The following is a 27,620-nucleotide window of genomic DNA, read 5'->3' on the forward strand; positions in this document are numbered from 1 at the left end:
AAATGTTGCAAACATACATGTACATATATTTGTAAGCTGTGTAAAAGTCAGTGTGTATTCATTTATTATTTGTTCCTTTTTTAATGGCTAGTTTGTAGTATCTTAACTTACCAGAATTCATCAAAATTCATTAACATGTTTTGTATTTTGAGAAAAAAATGTATTTAGAAAGTTCAGTTTCTTTTATGAGATGCATTTCCGTGGATTTAAGAGCTTCCTAAAAAAAAATTAAAAGCCTATGGATTAAGAATAGTCGTAACTCGTAAATACATTTATGTGGTGTGGCCCTTTTTGTTTTACTCAAGTTTATAGAATTGTATCTTTTTTTTCTTTTCAAGACATCAAACGTATTTGTGGTAATGTATAATAAAAGTGTTCACAATGTTATATTTTTTTTCTGAAGGGAATCCTTTAATTTGTTTTATTATTCAAAAACTCACATACATGTACCATCGATACCAACAATAAAATATGAATGGGTATCTTTATATTTATGTACGGGGTATACATTTTCAAAATTATATTGCCCACGAATGAAACATATATTTTTTCATGTATAAATTAGAAGCATTCAAATTATGTTATATTTAGATGATGATGTACAACTCATTTCAAAAAGTTTCCAAAAAAGTTGGATAGTTTTTAACAGCTTGATTGTCTAAATTGGATTTAACTTAAGTACACGTTCAGTTTACACATGTACTTGTATGTACACTTGTACAATGTATTTTTGTTTAAACATTACAAATTTGTTTAAACATGTATTTTAAACAAGGTTTAGTTACTTTAATAAATCAGTACTATTTGTTGGCTTATTATGAATATTACAAAACTTTGGATAAGTACTGAAATCACGTTAAGAGCATGAAATGCTACATATATTGATAGAGTTGGTGTGTGTATTTCGCCCCAACTATAGCATTGTCCCAACTATAGTTGGGATGATCCCAACTAAAGTAAGGATTGCCCCAACTAATTCCAATAATGTTGGAATTGTCCCAACTGGGCCCTATATAGTTGGGGCGACTGCCATAGTTAGGGCAAAATTACTACATGTATGTAAACTGATCGTATTTTCTGAAATGTTCGGATAAGTGTACTGTTATAGCAATGATAGAAACTGTTGTAGAATATAATTATCAAACTGAAATTGCGATAAGAAATTGTGTTACAGTTATTCAGTGAATGTACAATTTGCATATGTACATGTTCTGTTGATTAGTCTGCACAGTAAGTTTTATGATTATGTATTTATATGTGATGTATTCATATATCAAGCTGTTCAGTCGTCAATAAAAAAAGAAGATAGAGAAGGAATTTATTGTGTCCAGTGTTTTACATTATAATAGTTTTGAAAGACCGTTTGTTTTATCAGTTACTGAATTGTTACTCCAACCTTTTGAAGTGATTTTATGAAATTAAAAAAATCCCAAGATGACCGTAGAAAAATTCCCTAGTTAGTGCAATCACATTATGCGCAGGCGCAGTCCATACTTCCGTGTGCATTTCAATCAATATAGAGTTATGTTTAAAACAAAAACCGACAACTATTACTCTATGATTCAGTCACCACAATTCCAAGGCTTGGCCGAACGTTCCCAAGGATGGCCTAAGTTCCGGAACTTGGTTTAATTAAAAATGTCAAGGAGTATACTCGCCGATTCAGACTAATAATAGTAGTAAAACCTTGCTATGGGCTCCGCGCACAAGTACTCCCCGGCAAGAAAGTACAGTCGTTTTCCTAGTTCCGGATAGCAAGCATCATTCAGGCTGCTTTTGGCTCAACTACTCCACGAATTCAAGTGACATTGGCTAAAAAGTTTACCTACACAATAAGATTATCGAAAAGATCTTTGTACGTCAAGAAGCTTACACATTTTCCTTTTCAAAATGCACTTCGTCAGAAAAATAAAAATTATTGGAGACTAATCCAAAAGAGGTACAGGTAGTAGGTTTTTTATTTGAAGCGATCCGGAACTAGGAAAAATCCGGAACTAGGAGAACGATGCGGGAGACCATCGCCATTCGAACGCATCGCCGATGACGCCTGCAAGTGGCCCTCAGATCGACCGTACCTTGCGACGACACAGATCACTCGGTGGTCGGTGCCTGACTTTTCAGGATCAAGCTGCGCCTGACTGTCGAAGGACAGTCGGGAACATTTTAGTCGCCGATTTTGTATCGACCGGCTGAGTGCAAGTGCGACGATAATTATTAGGACGACCGGAACAGTCTCGAGCCATATAGGAACATTTCAACTTCTACGACGTGTTTCTGACAGGCGGGAATCAATCGCAGTAGACCCGTGTTTGAATTTACGACGTTGTGTGCGCATCAAGATCATCCAACTTCATTGCGTATCCAATCAGCACACACCGGCACTTCGCGTTCTGCGCCATATCACGAAGTACGCGACACGCGCGCGCCAATCTCCGTATAAGGAGATTGTTTACTACTCCTGCGAGCGGCACATACCAAACTATAGCTAGAGGGGTGTTTAAAGAACATGAACTAAACTTTGTTGAAAAAAATAGTTGGCAATTTATCATCTCGACTAGTTCGACTTTTTGACTCAAAGATATTTGTGAATGGGAATACAAACAAGTACGTTTAATAAGAAATAGAAATTCATAGAAATTCATTCAAAATAATGCACCCCCCCCCCCTCCGCTCTAACACCTACAACAATTACATGTGTATACTGGTAATAATGTCCGATTCGATCAATGGTTATGTTTTACTTTAGTTTGTGCGAGTACGTGTCCAATCACACCTTGGTAAATCCCGACGTCATCAATTTTTTTGCAGCTATTCGCCTTTTGCGGACGTGTCAGAAACCACATTTTTTTGTGCATTGATGTTGTGTGGGTAAGAATAATGTGAGACACACATCGTGTGTGTATGTATTATGCACAGCACATGTCACACGTTTTAACTTTCGCCGCTATGCAAGTTTCCACGCAACGATCGACCGATAAGACAACGACTTTTAAGGTCAGCTTAGGCAATTCAGCAGCATATAATGAGCACCACCCCCAAACCCTCACATGGACGATTGGACCAAGGCGTTCTTCTGGATCCAAAATGATTTGCATAGGTTAGCAGGGGGTGGTAAAATCCAATGTCAAAATTTGAAGACGTCTATCTGGGAAATGGCTAACACCATCGATACAAGACTTTTTGACCCCAAAACTAAACGTTGTATCTCTTAAATAACCCCCCACCCCTTGAAATTCAAAATTAACCCCAAAATGGCCTTTTCTGGCTATTCTGCGGATTATAACCTGACTAGTCATGTTGTAGTAATGATGAATAAAGACCTAATATTTCAAATTGGAAACATTCAGGCACAATAGCATATGGAAAGAATTCGGAAAGATGCTTAGCTTGAGGTGCTGCCTTGAAAGTTTAACCCCTGAAAGAGACAACAGTAGCATAGCAAGGGCATTTACATGTATATTAGGGGGGATAACAATGTCTTGAAAAGGGCACTTGCACATAGGCATCCAGGCTGAAATGTGTATACAGACACATTTTTTTCTCAGTACACTTGGCCTCCATAAAACCAAATTGGGGGGGGGGGGGGGGGCGGGGTGGTACCATCTGTCGATGGGGGTGCTGTTCTAACCGAAACTAATGCGCACTAGTATAACGGATGTATGTTGATTTTCAGGGCGATAATTTTCCAAAGCTCCGAATCAATGTAGGCCTATCACAGTTGCTTCGTTTGTATGCATTGAAAGGGAATTACTGAAATGTACCCAAAATACAAAGTAGGGCCTACATTGCAGTTCTATTTGTACTTTCTGCATCTGGAAGGTTTCTTTTGTCTTATGTGTTATATTGTTGTAGGCTATGGGTTCCCCCAACACTATATTTATATGACAAAACAAAACAAATTAACGTGTAGGCTAACTGACTTTGTGATGGCAATAAGCAACGATTGAGGAAGTTGAACGACAGAAAAATAGTTCCTGTTAATAGTGGCTGCTGTTATTCCATTGTTAACATTTCGCTTTGGAAAGTCTCAGAGTCGGTCGTTTTAGTTTTCTTCATTGATGCATGAATGGGATATTCAGCACTAGAACTTGGCCGACGAGTGTTGTGTTAATGCAAGGCAGCTACAGCTATCTGCTTACGAGACAACGGTAATGGGACTTGTTTTTTTTTTTCTAACTCAGAGTTCTTACCAATAATATCAGACCTTTTCTTAGCATTCTTTGGTTAACAGATTTCGAGAAATAGATACGGATATATGTTGACGAGTTGGACTGTCCTGCTTCCTTCTTCACACGTGCCTGGACACGACAACCGAGCTTAAAACAGATTGTTTGCTGTTTCTTTGCAACAACTGTGTCAGAATAATGCTGATAAACAGTACTATGATTTGTTTAAACCATTAAGGTTTGTTTTTTTCTAAAATGAACCACAGCTGAAGACTTGGCAATATACAATGATAGTGCTAAGCAATGCATTCAGCTTTGGCTGAACCGTGTTTAGCCTGTGTGGACACGATAAGAAGAAAAAATGATCAAATCCAATCATGAATATAGAAAACAGTGAGTGAAAAAAAGTGAACGAGTTTAAAAACAATATTTTAAGATAAAAACAATATGTGGCTCGCTTCAGAACATAATCATTACCAATAGTGATATCCACCTTTAAAATACACAAATTCACTGTCCACTTCTGATTATTAACCGGTGTTGCGCATTGATGAATACCCTTTAAATACCATTAATGAACCGGGTAGGATTCCATAAAAGGGCGGATGTAGCTTTCGGTAAACGGGAGGGGTTGATTTATGAAGTTGTGGGAGTGGAGTGAAGGCGTTCTGAATGCACACCTTGTTCTTGGTGGGGTGACCCAGAGAAAATAATGCTTTCTCCTGCATTCTGAAGCAATTCGAGAATACTTTTAGAATCATTTGCATTCCACTAATTATTTTTGTCCGAAAATCGTAAGACGAAAAAGTAATTTAATAATTGCCTGTTTTCACTAAAGTATTCGAGGTTCTCTTTGAGCATCCCTGAGCATCTCGGCCCAAACTACACTGATTGCATAGGTTTCTCTTGGAGCATGGGGGAGGGGTTCTTAAAACATTGCATCCAATACTTAAGTAATTGTATAGGGGTTCTCTTGCATCATCCCAGTGGGGTTTGTTCGACGATCCAAGGGGGGGGGGGGGGGTCTGTTAGAGCATCCGGAAGCACACTAGACTAACTACATTGGGTTCTAGAGCATGGGGGGTGTTCGTTAAACATCCCAGCCAAAATTGCATTGATTGCATAGGGTTTTCTTAGAGCATCGGGGGGGGGGGGGGGTGTTCGTTAAACATCCCAGTCAACACTGCACTGATTGCATAGGGTTTTCTTAGAGCATCGCGGGGGGGGGGGTGCACGTTCGTTAAACATCCCAGTCAACACTACACTGATTGCATGTTTTTTTAAAGAGCATCGGGAGGGGGGGGGGGGAGTTCGTTAAACATCCCAGCCAACACTGCACTGATTGCATAGGGTTTTCTAAGAGCATCGGGAGGGGGGGTGGGTGTGTTCGCAAAACATCCCAGTCAACACTGCACTGACTGCATAGGGTTTTTCGAACTGATAACTTGCAAAACTCTCCAGTTATTTGGAAAAAAAAATGCCCCATTGCCCTTTTTCTCGTTTGCGGATGCCTGGGCCATTTCTACTAGCGTGAAACAGGAAATATGTACATGTAGACGTACACGGAAATCCGTAGGCAGGAAAAAACAACTATGATCTGCTTTATTTGACTCAACACTATAGCGTCAGTTTACATTAAACGAAATGGTGCAGTAATGGTAAATTGCAAACCCAGCCCCCCCCCCCGCTCTTTTTTTATTCATTTTAAACAAAATAAGCAGCATTTTGAAAAGGGCTTAAATTGTTCGCATAAAACGGGACCACGACCAAATTCCCTCAAGCATCAATCTGATTGCAGATACATATCAGCGGCATCCGTCCCAAATTTTTTTTTTTTTTTGATGGTGAGGGGTCACCTACTATATGGAACATCCACTTGCGCAGCATGGGTCTATGATATGCGAGCAGATATGGCGATTAATTATGCAATTAGACTGCATCTTGACCTCGAGAAACTGACCATTCAGTGGGTGCCTTCTTTTTGTTCACATGTGCGCTTTCCTATGTAGAAGACGGTCCCCACTTTATATGGGGTCCCGATTTCGCTCCGATCCCATGGGAAAGCGCATATGTAAACAAAGCCATTACGTCATTTCGTCTCAGGTCTATTAATCTGAAGATTTCTCGAAGGCCAATTTGCAAGTTTTCAGATAATAGTATGGTCGTGATCCCCTTTCGAAAACAAAATCCATTTGGACATGCTTCATATGTGTACACAAAAAAAGATAAACATTAATGAAGTTCCTTCAAAGACTATCATTTTGTCTTTTTTTTTAATGAGGAGAGTTTGCGTATGTATTTGAACTTGACTGCATCATTTCGTTGAATGTAATCTGACACTCCAAAGGTTGGGTCAATGAAAGTAGTTTGTTTTTTCCTGCCTACGGATTTCTCTGTACGTATTTCCTGTTACACGCTAGAACAGCTGGGCATCCGCTTACAAGTAGCTTGTTCCCATACGAGCTTGTTCTCGCTAGTGCTACCGCACACTGCCCGCGCCGCGCGACACACTGGTTTTACTAGTATACCGTTAGCCTCAACGACCCTTGCGTGTGCTTTGTGTGCATGTACGAACACAACATGTACACCCCACACACACACTTTCGCAAACAGCCGTACAGTAAGTCGAGGCGGAGCATAGCCTTGACGCAACCGTGGCGAATTTATTATATGTTTCTTTATTATGTTTTCGGCTAAACTCGGCCGAGAATTTCTGATGCGCATATTTTACACGATATCCAATCAAAGCCCGTTAACTTTGACCCGCCGCATACATATTCATGCAGCCCGCAAATTACCGTAAGTACCACGTATGTTCACTCGAAAATAAATGTCCAGGTATTTCAATCCCATTTTTCAACCATTTCTCCAGTTTTATTCCAATTTTCAAACAAATGAAATATGCCGCTACATGATGAACACTTGTTCAAAATGATGATATTATTTCCAATGTATTGCGAATTGGACAGTTCAAGACAGTTATATCCGCGTATCCGCTGACGTTTATTGTCGGTGCAACAGGCGCCGTGCATTATTACGCCACTACCCGTACCTTCCCGTGACATTCTGACAGCGAATGCAGGGAACAGGTCAACTCGGACCCAGGTCAAATCTTACACATTTTATTGAATGCAGGTTAACTTGTAAAGTCATGTCGCAGCCGTATGAATTAACTGCAAGAAACGAGCTATTGACTTAGGGGTGGTTTAGAGCATCTCGACCCAAACTACACTGATTGAGTAGGTTTCTCTTGGAGCATGCGGGGGGGGGGGGGGGTTCTTAGAACATTGCATCCCATACTTTACTAATTGCATAGGGGTTCTCTTGCAGCATCCCAGTGGGTTTGTTTGACCATTCAGGAGAGGGGTCTGTTAGAGCATCCTGAAGCACACTACACTAACTACATTGGGTTCTGTAAGAGCATGGGGGTGTTCGCAGAATATCACACTCACACTGCACTGATTGCACATGGTTTTCTTAGAGCATGGGGGGTTGTTGTTGTTCGTAAAACATCCCAGCCAACACTGCACTGCTGTTGCATAGGGTTTTCTTAGAGCATGGAGGGGGGGGGGGGGTGTTCGTTAAACATCCCAGTCAACACTGGACTGATTGCATAGGGTTTTCTAAGAGCATCGGGAGGGGGGGGGGGGTGTTAAACATCCAAACCAACACTGCACTGATTGTATAGGGTTTTCTTAGAGCATGGGGGGGGGGGGGGGTTTGTTGTTCGTAAAACATCCCAGCCAACAGTGCACTGATTGCATAGGGTTTGCTAAGAGCATCGGGGGGGGGGGGGTTGTTGTTCGTTAAACATCCTAGCCAACACTGCACTGATTGCATAGGGTTTTCTAAGAGCATGGGGGGGGGGGTTGTTGTTCGTTAAACATCCCAGTCAACACTGCACTGATTGCATAGGGTTTTCTAAGAGCATCGGGGGGGGGGGGGTGTTGTTCGTAAAACATCCCAGCCAACACTGCACTGATTGCATAGGGTTTTTCGAACTGATAACTTGCAAAACTCTCCTTTTATTTGGAAAAAAAGTGTCCCATTGCCCTTTTTCCCGATTGCGGATGCCTGGGCCATTTCTACCAGCGTGAAGCAGGAAATATGTACATGTAGACGTACAGGGAAATCCGTAGGCAGGAAAAAAAACCAACTATGATATGCTTTCTTTGACTCAACACTATAGTGTCAGTTTACATTAAACGAAATGGTGCAGTAATGGTAAATTGCAAACACCCCCCACGCTCTTTTTTTTCTTCATTTTAAACAAAATAAGCAGCATTTTGAAAAGGGCTAAAATTGTTAGCCTAAAACGGGACCACAACCAAATTTGGATATTCGGGTAAATTTCCCTCAAGCATCAATCTGATTGCAGATACATATCAGCGGCATCCGTCCCAACTTTTTTTTTAATGGGGAGGGGACACCTACTATTAGTATACGGAACATTCACTTGCGCAGCAAGGGTCTATGATATGCGAGCAGACATGGCGATTAATTATGCAATTAGACTGCATCTTGACCTCGAGAAACTGACCATTCAGTGGGCGCCTTCTTTTTGTTTACATGTGCACTTTCCTATGTAGAAGACGGTCCCCACTTTATATGGCGTCCCGATTTTTGGGTCAATGAAAGTAGTTTTTTTTTTCCTGTTACAAAATAGTACAGCTAGGCATCTGCTTACAGAAAAAGGTAATGGGACACTTTTTTTTTCCAAACTGAGAGTTTAATTATTTAGAGACGCTTGGTGGTGTGTCCACATCGTGTGGGCGTGGCCGGTGTCGTTAGATATTCTGACTCCATGAAAATCTGACTCATTTGCCCTATTATTGGTTAATCCCTCGCATGTTACCAGTCACTCTCCTAATTATCATGCTTACGCATGCGCAATACTACAAACGAGTCTATATTCATAGAGTCAGATTCACGCTACACCGGCCGGGACCGGACGGGACAAACTAGTGCTGGTTGTCTTTTTGCTTTAAGAGGCGACGCTCTTGTTTAAGCCGGTGTATTTCCTCGCATTTTTGGACCTTCCCTTGCTTTTAACCTGGACAAGTCAGTGGGCTCCTCTAGACACTGGGGTGAGTGTCCTTTTGTATAATTTTGTAGGAAACGTTTGTACTACTAGAGACACTTTCGCCCACAACTTGTTTAAGCTCAGCGTTGTTATCATACAGTCGTGCAAAAATCTTGTACACACGTTGTACTGTGCATGTACGTATACAAAGCGCATATAGTGGCCGCGATTATTGTTTGTGCGTTTATAGATACAGGTGGGTGAGGCGAAATGCATGAATGGTCCATTTTATTTCAATGCTGTCCTTTGGAGAGGAAATGCACAATGTTTACAATAAGTTGATTTTCAGTATTGCAGGTTAGGTTTAATATCAAATAGTACACATTTAATATCAAGTATTACACAAAGGACAACACGGTTTGGGCGAAGCAAGAATGCTTTTGAACCCTAACCTAGGGACAGACAATGGGACAGGCAGGACAAAGGACTACAACAGCATATGAGTGTGAATGCAGGTACTAAGGGACCATTCAGAATTTTCAGTGTTTTAAAATTTCGACTTTTTTTCCAAATTATTTTGACCCACCCACCCACCCCCTAATTTTGCAACAAAGAAAGACTGTTCTCTTTCCTCCCAAGTACATTTGCCTAATGGCATCTTCAACCTTCAGGGCCCGATTGCATACAGACTGTTAGCAGATAAGCACAGCAAAAGCAAACTTAACCTCAGAGGAAAATGTTCTTAAATAATTGTGACGTAACAATAGCAATCTGCATGAGTGCACACACTACCGCATCTATGCCATGAAAAAAAGTGCTTAATTATTGTTAGCACACACATTCTGGAATTTGTATTCTTGTGGTGACATTTCTTTGTCCTCGTGTAGTAAAGTTTTCGAGTTTGAAATTGAAGTTTCAAATTGCTCTTATTTTAACCAGAATTAATTTCCTGGGCTGAAATTTGGACTAAATATCACTTTTCTAAAAATCTTCAATTTGCGACGGATCAACCTACCTTGGAAATTCCTAGTTTTTGAGTAAAATCCATATATCTATTTCGTGAAATTCTTGTGGAGACGTATTCATCTATAGAAATGTTCTTGTGGAGACGTATCCAATCTTTTGTTCCCTATTGTGTGCATGTCTCCGTAAGGTAGTAAATTCCAGCACACTTTTCTGCTATAGTTACACACGCACACAAGTGTGTGTTTGCCTGCAATCGTTGGCCCCCTATTGTCCCTCTTTTGTGTGTACTTTCACTTTTTAATAATTCCCGCATGTTTTGTACACGATCGTAAATTGGGGACCCTCGCGAACTGGGGAGCCTATTGTCCTCTATTGTTTAACGTTCCCTGTTGAATGCAGAAACAGACTTTGCCACACGCCTTTTGTTCATGGTGTTAATGTCCCATTGTTTCTCATCATCGATCTTCTGTTTACACTCAATTATTATTTTCTTTTATTTTGGCAACAGCTCACATTGGCTTTGAATGCGTTTTCCTGTCCGGCTCAATAAAATAGTATAAATAAATAGGGAGTCCACGATTGAAAGTAAAATAATGCAAACTTGGGTGCATGCAGACGGTGTTTGTGTTGATGTTTGAAAACATGTTACATATGTTTGGAAATCAGCCAAAATCAAAGATAAGGCCAGAAGCAGGCGAGTACATGTATACTGCAGGCACTGTGTCGAGAGTGAAAGTGCGCATTCCTGGATCCGGGATCATGTCCCTTGACCTCTGTGACATCCGTGGCATGTTGATTTTTTTTTTCAACATCATTTGTTGTACACACATCCGTGTTTCAGTCTCGGTACCATGTGGTACCATCGATACAAGAAAGTTCACAAGCCGAAAGTTAAACAACTGGCCGGTTACCAAACTAATAGCTTTTCCAGTGCTTCATGGAACTTGCTATTTTTAACCTGAAATTACTGTATATGATTTACTTTTAATTTTGCTATATGTTTGTATACTCGTACGGAAGACAGTTAGTGCCACTTAATAAGTCTGAATAGTGGCGGCCGCCACATAATAAGTGGCGGCCGCTGTACAAAAAAAATATGTTCACACGTACAAAAAAAATATTCTGATGTATTGAGTGGCACTATCCGTCATCCATATATGCTCGTAATAAATCAAGAAATTGACCACAACTTGAAAACAAAAATGATTCTCGCCTCAAACGAAACGTTAACAAGTCATTGAAAAAAGAGTGTCGTAAAATTATTATACAACATTTTCAAGTCGATCGGCTTGAAAATGAATCGATTAGAAAACAAACGCTACTATTAAACCTGAATGTGCTCATCAATATAAAATGTGCTCTGAACTCACAACAATACTCTCTTAACTTTTCATGTAACTTATACAGCAAAATAAATAGTTTTACAGAAAGGGCGCGAAACCTTAGATCACTTTTGTTTTGCTATGTGTAACTGGGTTTACCTTTCATGCGCATGCGCGCTAACTTAATGGCCACCGTGAACACACGTAGGCACACCCTTACGTGTTGCTTTCCTAGCCTGTCAGACTCGGGCAAGTATTGCATGTTGATTCATACTGGCTATACAACAACGAAAGTGATCCTTATCCAGTACAACAAAGCAGATATGTATCTACCTACCGCTGATGGGTTCTAGATTTAGTCGGGCTAGCTTGAATGCAGTCCTTATCAGCTATCACTTCGATTTTTTTTCATAAAAGCTAATAATTCTACATTTATTCCAAAAATATGTAAACCCTAACATTAATATTGTCCTTCTGTTTAACTTTCACTTTTTACCTTTTGACCTCCCCAAATTATTTCATAAGTCTTCATCTATTTACGAGTACGCCGCGTTGCACAAGTCCACATGAATTTTATATTTTCGGAAGTGAGAGGTCATTTTTTGACACGATATTTCTCTTTCACGTCGGGCGAAAGTATGTACGTCGTTTCTCATTTTCTGTAAATTTTACCAAGGCCTTTTTTTTCTGGGGGTGATTTTCTTAAGAAATCAATATACCAAAAATAATTGCACATTCTAGAATTATTGGACGTGAATTCAGTGTCCTATTCAGAGTTCTGGATGCGCGCCACCAGGGGGGAACTTTGAGGCTGTATTCAGCACATAGAGCAACAATGCAATGCAAGCTCAGATCATAATGTCTCTTGTTAAATGAAGTAGGACCATAGAGCTAGGACCCATGTAGGACTAGGAACTTTTCCCCGGTATGCTGGGAGATATAAAAAGGAAAACATCAAAGCTGGCTGAGATATCTTCCCACACTTTAACATTCTCGCAAACATGATTATCATTCCATCCCCATCCCCATCCACATTCCCCATCCCTTCTCCCCATCCCCCTCCCCGATCCGACCCTCCCCTCCCCATCCCCATCCCCAATTCCATTCCATTCCATTCCATTCCATTCCATTCCATTTTATTCTATTCCATTCCATTCCATTCAATTCCATTCCATTCCATTCCATTTCATTCCGTTCCATTCCATTCCATTCCATTCCATTCCATTCCATTTTATTCTATTCCATTCCATTCCATTCCATTCCATTTTATTCTATTCCATTCCATTCCATTCCATTTCATTCCGTTCCATTCCATTCCATTCCATTCCATTCCATTCAATTTCATTTCATTTCATTCCATTCCATTTCATTTCATTCCGTTCCGTTCCGTTCTGTTCCGTTCCGTTCCGTTCCATTCTATCCCATTCCATTCCATTTCAAAGCTGGCTGAGATATCTTCCCACACTTTAACATTCTCCCAAACATGATTATCATCCCATCCCCATCCCCATCCACATTCCCCATCCGTTCTCCCCATCCCCCCTCCCCGACCCGACCCGACCCTCCCCATCCCCATGCCCCATCCCATCCCATCCCATCCCATCCCATCCCATCCCATCCCATCCCATCCCATCCCATCCCATCCCATCCCATCCATCCCATCCCATCCCATCCCATCCCATCCCATCCCATCCCATTTCATTCCAAACCATTCCATTCCGTTCCATTTCATTCCGTTCCATTCCATTTCATTCCGTTCCATTCTATTCCGTTCCATTCCATTCCATTTCATTCCACACATTTCCTACAAAACGTTTTTGAAAAATTCGGTTTCTTCAAACGGAAAGAAAATGCACCAAGAGCAACTGTTCCAATTTACTATGGAGACATGCAACATTCACCCACTGTCCAACCCACGGATACAGAGTTAAATTAAGTTTGTTCTATAATTTGCTTGTAACATCAACTCATGTATGCAACTATATCGAACTAGTTGTCTCTAAATCCCTACACTGTAGAAAGAACTAGGTCCATCGTTTTGGAGGGTTTATTTGTTCTTTATGTTCTTTTCATAATTGTATATAAGGACTATAATTATGTGTAAGTGAGAGTTTCTTTTATGTCACAGACAGTACAATTGATTTCATAACCCCATTTCGTGGAGGGTGCAATAATAATTTAGAAACGCTTGGTGGTGTGTCCACATCGTTCGGGTGCGGCCAGTGTCATAAGAAAATCCGACTCAATGAAAATCGGACTAATTCACCTTTTATTGGTTAATATCCCTTGCACGTGACCAGTCACTCTCCTAATTATCATGCTTACGCATGAGCAATACTACAAACGAGTCCATATTCATAGAATCAGATATTCACGCTACACCGGCCGGGACCGGACGGGTCTAACTAGTGCTGGTTGTCTTTTTGTTTTTAGCAGCGACGCTCAAGTTTAAGCCGGGGTATGTCCTCGCAATCTTTGGACCTTCCCTCGCTTTTGACCTGGACAATTCACTGGGCTCCTCCATAAATTGTGGTGAGTGTCCTTTTGTATACATTTTTAGGAAACTTTGTACTACTGGAAACAATTTCGCTCACAACAAATGTATACATTTTAATCTACCTTATTCGTGCATCATAAGCCCGCTCTTTATAACAGACACACAAGTCATGTCATCTATGAATCTGACTGTCACTGTAACGACATAAAGTCGTATGCCTCTGGATTGCACATTTGGTTTCTATTTCAAAACTGCATTTTCGTTATAGTTTCGGTTTGTGGTAATAACTATATCGCTTAGTAAATTTATTTCTGATAAGAACAGTCCTGCTTAGGTTTTAAAAGATCTTGTCTTGCTTGTTGTCTACTTTCGCTAAGTACGTTGGAAGGCGATTGGACTTCTCCCAATTATCTTCACTGAGGTAGCTGAATGTCAACTAGCAGACAAACTTAGCATTGATCCAACTCATTGACATCAGTAGGATCGATCCGATACCTACTTCATGTTAACCTACTTGTGGTTACAGCACTTAGCAGTACAAGCTCTGTTTAGAACTATGAATAATTGTTGTTATCAGAACTAATTAAGTCTACTACCTCATGGTATTACTGCATACCGAAACTATATCGACACTCCCCCATGCAAACTATACAATGCACTTGTATTACAATGATTTGTATGAGACAAGCACTCTTGAAAGTCTTTCGTCAGAATTGGCCATTCTAGTTCAGAATTGACCTTACTCGCTTTTGCGTCAACATTTCAAATGTTGGTTTCAAGGGAAACACGACTCGGTCGTTTGGACCAAGAACGGTCTAAGTTTAAAACTGATCTGGATCCTTGGCCGAATCTGACCGGACACGTTTAAGAGTTGGGTGTATATAAGATGGGCGGGTTCGGATTATTACCGATTGAACTATTTTGTGACGTCACGCTATTGTAGATTGTTTTACTACTGTGGATTCGTAACGAACCACATAAACCATGGTTTCTGGATGCTTGTAAATTCACGATTACTGTACTGTGAAAATAAGGTAAAATAAGAAACAAGTTGAAAAGCGATAATGTTACCATACTGTAATTGAGCTCTACCCGACGTTCCCTAATACTTATGTCCTCCAATACCTATTTTCCCTAACATTCTTAGGGTTAGGGTTGGGTAAGGGTTAGGGTTAGGTGAGGGTTAGGGTTGAGGAACTCTGTATTTGGGAAACATAGGCCTTTGTATGCACCCCTGTAATTAGGTAAGCTTTTGTTATCGCCATTGAAGAGTTTGTTAAACAAATGCATCAAAATGGACGATAATACGGAGAGTGGGTTGATGCATATGGGACTCATTTGTATAAACCGTTGTTGTTTTGAAATAAAATAGTTAAGTCAGAGAATTGACTGTAAATTCGTGTAAGATTTGCACGAATCTACAATTCCTCGTTCACTCTATATAACTCAATATGGATGGACAATACACATGTATACAACAGTTGGCAAATTTCAGCACCGATACCTGCTTCATAAACGTGGACACGGTTAACTCTCACTGAGGACGTTTACATCATACGCGGTCCATGCGACACAAACTAGATGTTACTGAATAAACCACATTGACGAGTGGTTATTAAATGGCCATGGAATTAAACAGAAACACCTACCCATCGATAATCTCATCAGGTGTGCCCTTGTACTGGTCGACTGTAAACTGATGTCCTGTTTTCTATTTCCTAGATGATGACTACTGGGTGAGGTCCAAGAACCAATGATGGGAAATTTACTAAGGCGTCTCTGGAAATCAGGTCAGTTGGAATTTATTTAGAACGTCAGTCCGCCGCTCTTCGGTATGTCTCCAAATAAGTGTCTATACCTATTTTTTTTGATAACTTAAACCATGAAGTCAATTTTGGATGTCAATACTGGATACTCCTTATCCTTCGCCAAAACCCATGTTGTGAATAAGAGCTGCTGCTGGAATTGGAATCATTTGCCTGCTTTCAGTTATCATGGCTAGATCTCAGTTTAACCTTGGGAGCAACTTAGCAAAAAAAATCACACGGAGTGACAACGTGGAGAATTTTATCACCACATGTGTTTCTAGGTCAATAACCTAGGTCAAATGCCTGTACATACACAAGATATAGGTCATTCACATCGTAAGAGACTGTTTACAACCTGTCTGAGCTCTGGGCGGCACGAGGGGTTGACACAAAGAGATCGGCGGCACAAAGGGTTTGGCCGCCATTTTCTCCAACTACTGCACAAAGGCAAGAGCCGCCATCTTGGCTTCTATTTTCCAACACTCCTTACTCCGGAGTGGCTAGGGTCTGGCCAATGGGAGTCTACAGGCTTGTGGTGTATAGTAGGGGTGAGGATTAGATGGAAGCTTGGCCTAATTGGCCCATTGAAAAAAAATATGCCAATATTTGGAAAATGTGGAGAATTCTATCACCGCTTCGCTGCTCGTAAGGGTTAATACTCATAGACAAAGATGTTTTTCACCAAATGACGGATTTTAAACAGCTTACATAACACAGCACCGAAGTTGGTTAGGGCAGTGAACTGTGTCACAGTGTGCAAAATGTTGTTGTGATCAGTTGACCATGTGTAGTGATGAGCGACTGAAATTAATTAACTTATTTGGATTAAGGAATAAGGATATTTGCACTTAATGTGTTTAAAACTGACGTCATGGTTTTGCAGTTATTAAAAAAAAAATAGTCAGACGGACACTTTTTGTGGAGCATACTGTTCAGTGGCAGAAAGTGGGTGGAAATTGCAAAGCGAGCCTTCGTCTTCTTTGAACACCTACATCACTCACTTATCGCCCCTCTTCACTGAAATCTATCTAACTACCCGTCAAATAGACCTCTTCGGAGATGCACCTTGTATTATGCAATCATTTGGAAAGTTGAGCGCAATATATCCCAGGGAAATATGGAGACCTAGCATTACGTGTTGTCCATTTTCCCAGTCTGCTTCAGACTTGGATCATAATGTGGGTCGGATGTCAGTCGGCATATTGGCTTCACAAATCCAAAACAAAAGCCCATGTTACTATTATGTTGGGTGGCGAGAACCAGTCTACCCTTCAAGAACTATAGTCGGGCCGCAAATAATTCACAATGTGTCACCTACATTCTGTAATACGCCACTGACACCACGAACCGACACGAGCCGGCACGCTCGCATACATAACCGCATTATGTTCGTTTTCACGAACTTTCACCCTGTGTCATAAAAGCAGACTCCTGTAAAAATGTGAGTCTTCACCGTATTATTGGTTAAACCCTCTCACGTGACTGGTCACTTAATTACCATACTTAGACATGCGCAATATTACCAATGAGTCCGTATTTAACAGTACAAAATCCTAAATTTACGACACACTAGCATTGCTTGCGCGCACTCGTTCAATTTCGTTTTCACGAACTGAAACCGACATTAATTTCACCAAAAAAATTAAAACCGTTCTTAGTATTGTTTTTGCGTAAGTCCACAATAGTCGGACGGATTTATTTCGTGTCAAACACTTCAAAGCTTTTTTTTATCTACGAATTGTATTTCGGCCACATTCTTGGGTTTCAGATAGTGAAAAACCAAATCGTTCTGTTTTGCGTCATTTTCCGATTTGTGCGCGCACCCGCCAGTCGGTTCGTGAAACCGTAATTGTACACGATTTTCACGAACTAATACCACAGTGTCAGTTTGTGAAAACGGTGACGCATTTGTCCATAACAAAATTGTCGGGTGCTTTATTTCGTTTCAAAGTAAATCATAATATCTTTGAATTGCTAACAAGTAGCTTCAAAGGTTTCAAAAGAAATGAAATGGTTTCGTGAAAATCTCTAATTACTAAGTGCGGTTCAACCTTTATCATCATCCGAATTCAAGCTAAATTGATTAACGCCGTTTTAAGAGTGACCGTTAAAGTGAGAAATTTGGCGCGATGATATGAACTCGGTACATTTTCTGCTAATTCTAACTTCGTTTCAGGGCCTTCTGGTGGATTCGCACCCCGTACTGATCTGACGAATATCCAGCAGCTTGTTTTGGAGTACAACAACGATCAAACATGTACTATCCCAGCACATCCCTTGGATCCTTCCAGGACCTTGGATATTTACCACTTTTCTGAACTAGAACTCACTCAGAACGTAGAAAGTAATGAGACGACAAAAGAACTCATCCATTTACCGGAGGGGACACGGGATTTAGATAAACCTAGAACGAAGCCCCTATATTCTTTTGAAGATATGCTTGACGTTTTAGTAACAAAGCTCCGGGTCATTCTTTCAGGGAGGGCAGGATTTGGCAAGTCTACTCTTTTATTGAGCGTTGCAAATGCGAGTACTGATCCAAATTCCAATATGGCAAAGTTCAAACTTGTGTTCCCGTTAAAGTTGAGCCAAATGAAAAAGACAAGCTGCGTCCTTGAGGCCATACGAGACCAGATTTTACCTGGCATTGAGAAGGCAGTTTTGAAGAAAGTTATTGATGATTACGAAGCGGATACAGCTTTCCTATTGGACGGATTGGATGAGATTCCATCCCATGTTCTCAATTCTCCGGCCCCGGAAGGTGGCTATGGGGTCAAGGACATCTTGCATAACAAGGTGTTGAGACGCAGCACTGTCTTAGTATCAACTCGGCCACACATGATTGACTTTGCCATCAAGGGATACCCGCACTACACCAGATTACAAACTTTGGGTTTCACACTCGACACTGCACAGAAATACATAACATCCTACTTTGCTACAAAATGTGACGCCAAAAATGGTGAATTATTAATTTCACATGTGACATCCAGCTCATTGATGCGCACACTGGCCCAGATTCCAATCCTTGTACTCTTCCTGTGCATAATTTGGGATAATCTGTCAAAACTGCCTGATCAATTAACGGCACTTTACACACAGTTTGCTGATGTTCTAGTCAGTCGCCGTTGCAATGAAGGCGAGGATCAGGTGGCGCTGGTGAAATCAGTCGTGCGTGGACTGGGACCAGTCGCTCTTGATGGGTTACTAGACCCCAAGGGGGAAAGGCTCGTATTCTCCTCGGAGGAATTTGAAGAGAAAGCCTTGAAGGATGGGTGTCGATTTGGTTTCCTTCAACAAGAAAGTTTCACGAGTGGCTTGAAGAAGATGAAGTAGTAGCTTTCGAACACAAGTCTATGCAAGAGTACTTTGCAGCATACTACTTTGCCAATTTGCATCACGCAAACAAAAAGGAGTTTCATGAGAGGTTGCAGCAGATCAATCCAGGCAATGTCCGTGCAATGGAATATCTGCTTCGGTTTGCATGCGGTATATCATCAGGGTCTCTGGCTACTCCGCTCATCCTCGAGCACGTACAAAAACAACGTAGCAAGGCAGAATTCTTTCCCGAGATTAAACTGCAGCCACTGACGCACCTGTGTTTATTGGAGTCTGGTTGTGGCAAACTGGCTGATAAGCTAGACCGACCAACTAAAGCGAAGTGTGATAGTCAGGAGGATCTGTTAGCAATGCGCTATTACTTGCAGTGTCTCCGTCAGCCACTAGTAGAACTTAAGGACTTAACTGTCCGCTGCAGATCGCATGAAGAATTGGCGCCGTTGAGGGGAATTGATAGCCTACTGCATGATGACACAAAGGTACGCATTGATTTAAGTATCACCAGTAGATTGCATGAATGCCTGAAGCTGCTGGAGGAGATACTACCGATTGATAACATCAGGTCAATCAGGAGATTTCGGGTGTCTGTCTCTTACAATGTGTCGGATAAACCAGACGAGGAGATGCAGACAGCCGTAGTGGTGGTCGAGAGGCTTCGTGATCAAATAGAGCTTGAACTGCAGATTGATGAGGATTCTCACCTTGGTGAGCGTGTGTTAGGATCCCTGTCTCGTGTATGCAAGCAGATCATTCAGAAAGTGGCACTGTGGCTGAGAACGTATGATGATGTCATTAGACTTGCGAATGCACTGGCTGGTTGTGATAGGTTGGCATGGGTATTTGTGTACTATACCAACCTTCACGGCCATCTGGCTGGTGTAGCCCCTCTTGTTTCTCCGTTCCTGTTGTTGTTGGTATTAGAATCATGTGGACTGAATGATGATGACATCCATGACCTGATCAGCATCCTCCCTGCTGGGCATGGTTTGGTGTCGCTTAATGTTGAAGGCAATTCATTCAGTGAGGTTGGATTGGAGACTCTTACTGCTCATCTCAGGAATCTGCCTGAACTACTCCTGTTTAAGCTTGATTACAAAGGTCCCAATGCAGAGCGTGTCAAGCAGATGGTCAAGGAAAATCTTCCAGAAGTCACGTTTTCTTAGATAAATTTTACAAAAAGATAACATAAATTTGTTGATTTTCTTACCAGTTACATCACCAACATTTGAAATTGGACAGTTGGGCTATTTCGCTCGAATCTCTGTGTAACTCTCAGCGCTGGTAAGCATACAAAAGACATATCCTGTGACAATACACGTTGAGACAGGCACGGATCCCGGGGGTGGAGGTCGAAACCCCCTTTCTGCTCTGTCACCCAAAAACAAAAACATAAAAATTAAAGTAATAACAATTACCTAAATGTCCGCTTGTCTGCTACAATCGGACATAAGAAAATGTAACGGGCATGACCCCCCCCCCCCTCAGCAAATAGTCCTGTTGAGAAGTATTACAAATTGACAATTAGTGAAGTACATTACTTATCAGAGAATTTTCAGCGGATTCGGCGTATCCAACCAGAGTTACTTTATTGTCTATTCTGGATGCTTGTGTTACTCAATCTGGTTATCCGCCTATGATCCTTTCTTGTTACTTGTCTGTGTTGGCGAGGTTCACATCCAACCAGGGTGTCTTTGAGGCTTATTGACTCTGAATCGTGGCTGTTTGTATTAGATGTGTTATCTGGACACTTGAGGTGGTGGCCGGGTACTCCCATTGCACAACCATTCGGTTCGATTCCCGTCAAGGGCAAATGTCACACCGTATCACGTGGTTTCCATCAAGAATTGTTCTCTCTCATCCGTTTCTTGCTTCTTAGACTTGAATGTCCTTCCTTATTTTCTCTCAACTCTAACGAGTCACCTGAGGATTGCCAGAGACAAAATGGTGAACATTCCTGAATACATCCGAGACAACCACATTTATACATATCATGGAGATTTTAACGTGTTGTGGCTTTATAGTCCCAAGAATCTGTTCAAAGTTCCAGGGTACAGCTCAACAACTCGTCATTTTCATTTTCGATCAGATCTGGAATTGTGCTGCCGTCATAATAATGACTCACACAGCGCTGTTCTGAGCAAGTGAAACTTTATAACAAATTAATAAAATCTTGCGTAAATATCCACCTAATGTATTGTGAAAAAAAAAATTGTCAGAGATTAGTCTATGCTTCGCCTGAAAGAATAATTAATCAGTTAAAACAAGAAGAGTTTTCTTGAGCTCTCAATGTAACAAGTCATGTGACACGTATGTAAGAACTTAATGTGAATGTGTATTTAGTCTGGTATCCTGTTTTATTAAACATCTTCAAGACTTATTTGCATTATGTTTCAATTGTTTACTGTTTATTACCAGTAAAACGATGTCAAGATTTGTCAATTCCATTGTCTCGAAGATCAGTTTGACAACTGGCAATGATGGTGACATTCCAAATTATCTCTAGTATATTACAACTTACCAATAGTACAATATGGTACTTTTTTGCAACATTATTGCGTTTTCGGTTTGTTTTTCATTTTACCTTATTCAGCAGTACACTAATCGTAAATTTACAAACGTTCAAAATCCATGGTAACCGTGATTCGTTACGAATCTACAGTTTACTGTGAATTCGCAACGAATCTACAGTAAACTCTCGATTCCTAATATAATACCTCTAGTAATCTACACTTTCAATAATAGTGTGATATCACAAAGGAAGTTTTATATTTAAGACAATTAATGTATATAACAAGCTGATGCAAACGAAAACTTCAAGCTATAGTCGAAAATATATTCATGGATTCAAGAGCAAGGTTTTATTTTGTAATTGTTTCATTTGTATTTGAATCTAAAAATGAAATCAAGGTCTCCACAACTTTTCTGTGAGACGCTCCACTAATCTAACTGTCCGTTTTGGTAATCAATCGCATGTCTGTGCGTCCTGGATTTATTTACTTGTACGCTTCTTTGTTTAGAGTTTGATGTTAATCATTAATATAAAATGATGTTTTTTCCAAATTGTCTGCTTCGTTCTGGAATGGATAGATGTAGTTAATGATGCAAGGTCATAATAGTTCCATGTTACTTTCGCATCGTCTATGACTACAACTTTTGGTTGAATTTAACAGAAATTCGTACCCAAACAATTGGTTATAGATATGTTATGTTATATTTTATTCCAAAAATAGGGAACAAACCCCATGACCCATGAAATTAAACATACAATGTTTAATTGGGTTAACAAAGAATATGCTTTGAAATTACTTCATACTTTGCCTCTTTTTAGGATTTTTGCATTATGCATTTTTTGTTAAACCATTAAAGCCAGGCTCCATTTTACAAATTTCACTGAGTTATAGAACAACCCAATTTTGGGTAAAGTTGCAGTTTTCACCATTTCTTGTGTAAAATTAACGCAGGCATGTTGTCAGTGTATTTCTTAGCACTTGTTGATGTCCAGGATTTAATAATGTGTTTTTTGTTTATGTTTACCTGCAAGAAAAAGATCGCAAGTTTCTGGCTTCAATGAAAGTAAAACATTAGCACTTAGGTTATAAATGTTTCAATATCAAAACGATTAGTTTTTTTGAAATGTTTACCCTAAAATTCAACTTGTGTGACGGGAATATTTGGATGGACTTTTTTATTTTTGTAACTGTTTCATATTTTTGCAGCTGGATTATTTCGGACATAGTGAACAAAAATAAATGATATTAGAGATATTGTATATCTTGGTTTGTAATATTTTCTTTGTTAAAACAAAATACTTATAATGTCAAGCCAAAGTTTTCACCGTCAAATATTCTGTTTTTCACCACAGCTTGTCATTGCGCATTTCCTTTTGTACTTTTGCTCGTGGGTTCGAACCCTTGCTGTTATCTTTGCAAACCTGCTTGATACGGGAGTGCAATAGTAGGATGTGTCGGTGCAAGTTCAGGTCAAATCTTCCTCCAGTAAATCCATCGCCTGCTATGAAGTTTGACTGTATATGTCCTCCCCCACTGGAGCGATGTCCCGCCCCCTTTTAGCACAGAATACTAAACTGTAGTAGTTGACTTTTCACTGCTGCCTGCCGTGTAAAGTTTGCAATAGACTACAAAAACAGCGCCCCCATTTCAGCACTGAAACTACATGTATATCGCTCCTTCTTTATAGACATTATACACAGCAGCCATCTTGGAGGACAGTGCATTTGTTTTGCAGGGATATGCATGAGTCAACCTTTTGTGCATTCATTGCTACTAGATTACAGAACAAAAGACGCCCTCTAAGATGGCTGCTATGCGTGAGGTCGATTCAAAATATTTCGCGGGCTCGAAACAATCAGGCGTTGAACTACAAGGAGCTGTTTCCAGTTTATCCACCTGCTGAAGTGTCAGGAGAAGATTCGTGGCAAGAATTCCTTGAAGGGCTGACTTCTCATCTCGTCATTCAACTTGCAATTTCTTGCCCCTCCTCCAGGGTTATTTTTTTACTGCGTCCAGCCCGCATATAACTTAGGCGTTAAATTTGTGAAAGTAGGCTGCAAAATGTACTAAATCATACGGTAAAACCTGTACAAAATTGAATAAAAAAGGGGCATGGCATTCTCACCAAATTTCGAAGCATTGTTTAAGGATTGTAAACGATTTGGATTATGTACACGCGACCTTGCACGGACGGAAGCATGCAATATAAGCCTGTAATCGTCACCGCTATGAGTCTATTCCGTTATTTATTTTCTCCTTCGAGTATTAAACTATTACCCTTATTTTAAATAGAGCCCTTACTACATAGGTTTAATCCAGTCAGTCCCCGACCAATCCCGATTAGGCATCTCTGGTATGCAATTACGTAATATCTTTGCTCGCGTCACCCCGGCGTGCGGGAGATTCGAATCAGTTGCCTCCACGCTCCCGATCAACTCACTACACATTTCTGTAGCCAACTATTTGTAAGTATTTTGACTATTTGTAAGTAATTTGACTTTAATTTATATCATGTTTATTTCTGGACATTTAATTCCCGTAAGCATTCATCCGTATTCTATACTACTAGTGTCTGGCTCGATAATCATGGATACATGTATTTTAGTTTACGGCGAAATGTCTATCATTATTATCCTTATCGTATAGGCCTTCACCCCGATACATAGCTCCATAAATGTGGCCAATTTACTGGACTACCTCCGTAAATAAAGGCCACACTTCCACCTTGTACAAAAAATGTCGAACTTTGTCAAATTTTGATTTTAACATTTAGGATTAGTTTGTAGTTTGTCTTTGCTTTAGAAGTATACTCACCCTCTTGATAGGCTAATGAGAAAGTGCTGCCTTTTTCAGATGTCTAATTTTCGTGAAATTTCAAGTTGAAATATTGATACCCAAACGTGTGAAAATGAATCTGAAAATTTCATGATAATTAAGGCCAAGAAAACATACCTTCGGCTCGGATCACCCGACCGACCCAATTTTCTGAGACAAAGCAAATTGTGTTTGGTGAGGGAATATAAGCGTAATTAAGGGTACAGCACAGTTTCCCAATCGTCATTAGTCAGATATGTCCACCCCATACAATTGTATCTGCATTTAGTTTCTGAATTTCCAAAAGAGAACATATACATGTACTATGCGTACTTCACGTCTGGGCGACCAAAATACATGGGGACCGATATCACAGTTGGGCAACAAGCGTGACAACGCACGCGACTATGGAGAATTTGCCAAGAAATACAATGATTTCATGTACTCATTGCGCAGGGCACTGTATTAAGCAGTGTATTGTTCAAGTCTGAGTATGCAGCAGACATATACATTCTCACTACGTTCCGTAGACTGCAATTCCAATCTGTGATAAACGGTCGTATTCACATGGTGCGTGCTGTGGATCAGTGTTCAATGTACCGGTACCTGTACTGTACGTAAGTGACGACGTTTGTCAAGTCTATCGGCACACATTATTTATCGCGAGCGTACGTCACTGGCACGGCACACCTTTATAATGTTTCTGCATTGCAACAACCTCACATGTTCTTTCCTTTTCATACTGGCTATACATCCGTTGAAACTGAACCTTATTCTTTGATGAACATCGGTGGATTTGTGTCTGAATTCGCACCCAGAACCAAGTCCCAGAACGCAGTGAACCGACCCGTTCATTGGTAGACTGTGATGCCACAGTCTCGGTAGCTGTTTGCAACACACAGCCCGTCGGTATAGCAAGTCAAACAAACAAACAAAGGTAGGAAATGTTCTAGTTTGATTTCAATAAAAAGTAAGAGAAACAACTTGTTATTTTCCAAAATAATGATTACCATTGCCATTACGATATACTGTCATTGTAAGCGGAAGAAAAGGAGTAACAGCTTGATATGTAATATTATCGACCAGATTTAGACTGAACTATATTTTTCCTTTGTCTGAAACAGTTAATTTATGTTGGTTTCTAAATGTTGATATTGTGTTTTTGTAGTAAACATTAAATATTAGATATTACTCACGAACCGTAATATTATACTATTTATGACATTCATATGGCGGTATTTGACTTCGTTAAACCTGTTTTCGTGTATACGTGTGTTCCTTTTTGCAAAGATAAGATTCATAGGCAACATGAATCTCCGCCCGAGGATTGCATAAAATCACGTCATTCGCGTTCAATACAACCATACGACTAGGACATCTTTACACTACTTATTAAGATTTCGAAATAGACCTTAAGCCATAGAGGGCAATGTTGTTTTATTGCGTGCATAGGCATGAGTGAACCTTTTGTGCACTCACTGTTACTGCATGTAAATTAAAATAGCAAAGGTCATCCTCTGAGTTATTTGCAGCGCGTAAGATTCAAACCACTGAGTCTTGGAAGATTGGTTTATTTCAAAATGTTCTTTTCAGCTCCGACTCATTTTCATCACATAAGAGCATTATAATTATATGCTACACATTGTTCTTATGAAGGGGAATACCTACAAAGTCTGGGGACTCAAAGTGGTCCTTCGATCGTAAACTGTCATCCATCTGCCCACCGTTGGACTCAAACTTCCGTATATCACCAACAGCAAAACCATGGTTTATTTTAATGAATTTTTGCAACCTTACCCGCGTCTGAATATTAGCGATTATTGATCTGTTCGTAATACTCTGCATACTGTATATCTACGTGTACGTGTACAAGCACCATATTGCAGGAGTATTTTGATTCAAATGGACTTTCATACCAGTGCCAACACTTAGCAGACACCTAGCTTTGATCAAGCTCATTGACATAATGGACGGACTCGAGACCCGATAAAAGCACGCTTGTAGTTAATAATTCACAACTTCGACATGTAAGATAACCTCAGCAGCTTTAGCATGCAATGGTAGTCTGTATGAGCGATGAATGTAGGTAGGGAACACGCAGCGCCGATGTAGCTTTTAAGTTTTAGGAAACGGTGGTTGATATGACGCGTGCTGACGGCGCGCCCTGCTAGGGGGCATGACCCAGAAAGTTTTGAAATATGTGATGCTCTCTCCTGCATTCCAAGGCAGTGAAAATTATATATATAGGACTTTTAGCATTCAGTTTAATCGTTGTGACCCCATTTTGCTGGTATCATAACATTAGTCAGTGGCTGAAAGGCAGGATGCAACACCCCTCCTCCTTGATACGCCACTGACACGCCTCCATTGGTGGCCGGAAGGACTTGTGTTGAACTAGTATAGGTTTCCCAGTTGTTTCAGCATTAAGAAGGGACAGTTTTCGTCATTGATTTATGCTATGAAAAGCAAATGAAAAAGTTGTTCATCAGAATAGAAATAGTTTTCGGGATTGTTCTAGCTTGTGTGAAGTGAAATGAATAGGTCTCTTCTTGATTATGTTATAAAGGAACAGTCCATCATTTTTAAAACTATCATGAAACCAAGTATGCTTTCAACAACAATAACGTCAGTTACTGTACATTTAAAGGGTCAATGAAATGAATTTACCACTTGAGACATATAATGTGCTAATATCTATTTCTCTGGAATGTATAAAAAAAAAAGTATAAGAAATCCATATAATAGTACAAGGTTTCGAAAGTAGCACTCTTTGTAACAATCAATTTTACCTGACAACTGAGGGCGCTGCAGCGTGATGTCTTTTATGAACACTCGTCAGATAAGGGAGTTTCACTTCAAGTTCAAAGCCCAAAATTGTGTTTATTATTAGTGCATATATATTGTTTTTAATTCTTACTGTCATATACAGTCTGAAACAACAATAAACCGCTGCAAGCAGTCAACATATTCACAGCTTACCCCGAGCATTCTGGTGACATTTTAGGCTTAAGCAGATGTGAAACTGAAATGTCTGCCTTGACGTCACAAAATTTGCTCATGAATATGGGAATTTGTATTTGTATAAAAACCATAAAGGCAACAAGCCCCTAAACTGGCAATTTCAACTTAAAATATAATGTTAACTGAAACATAAAGTTACATTTCAAGTATTACC

General features: G+C 40.2%; 1 protein-coding gene across 2 annotated transcripts; it reads left to right on the plus strand.

Annotated features, from left to right (window-relative positions):
* The first annotated feature begins 9,102 nt into the window (after positions 1–9,102).
* On the plus strand, positions 9,103–22,890 carry LOC119725853 (NACHT, LRR and PYD domains-containing protein 3-like). Of its 2 annotated transcripts, none has more exons than XM_038197444.1 (4): positions 9,103–9,253; positions 13,911–14,009; positions 15,697–15,764; positions 17,959–22,890. In XM_038197444.1, the coding sequence occupies exons 3-4, from the start codon at positions 15,728–15,730 to the stop codon at positions 19,116–19,118; spliced, it is 1,197 nt and encodes a 398-aa protein (XP_038053372.1). In that variant the 5' UTR covers positions 9,103–9,253; positions 13,911–14,009; positions 15,697–15,727; the 3' UTR covers positions 19,119–22,890. Both variants share the same exon structure in this region, with proteins under 2 accessions (XP_038053372.1, XP_038053373.1).
* The last annotated feature ends 4,730 nt before the right edge of the window (positions 22,891–27,620 follow it).

The sequence above is a fragment of the Patiria miniata genome, unplaced genomic scaffold (genome assembly GCF_015706575.1).
Source record: "Patiria miniata isolate m_02_andy unplaced genomic scaffold, ASM1570657v1 HiC_scaffold_19, whole genome shotgun sequence".
Taxonomy (NCBI): domain Eukaryota; kingdom Metazoa; phylum Echinodermata; class Asteroidea; order Valvatida; family Asterinidae; genus Patiria; species Patiria miniata.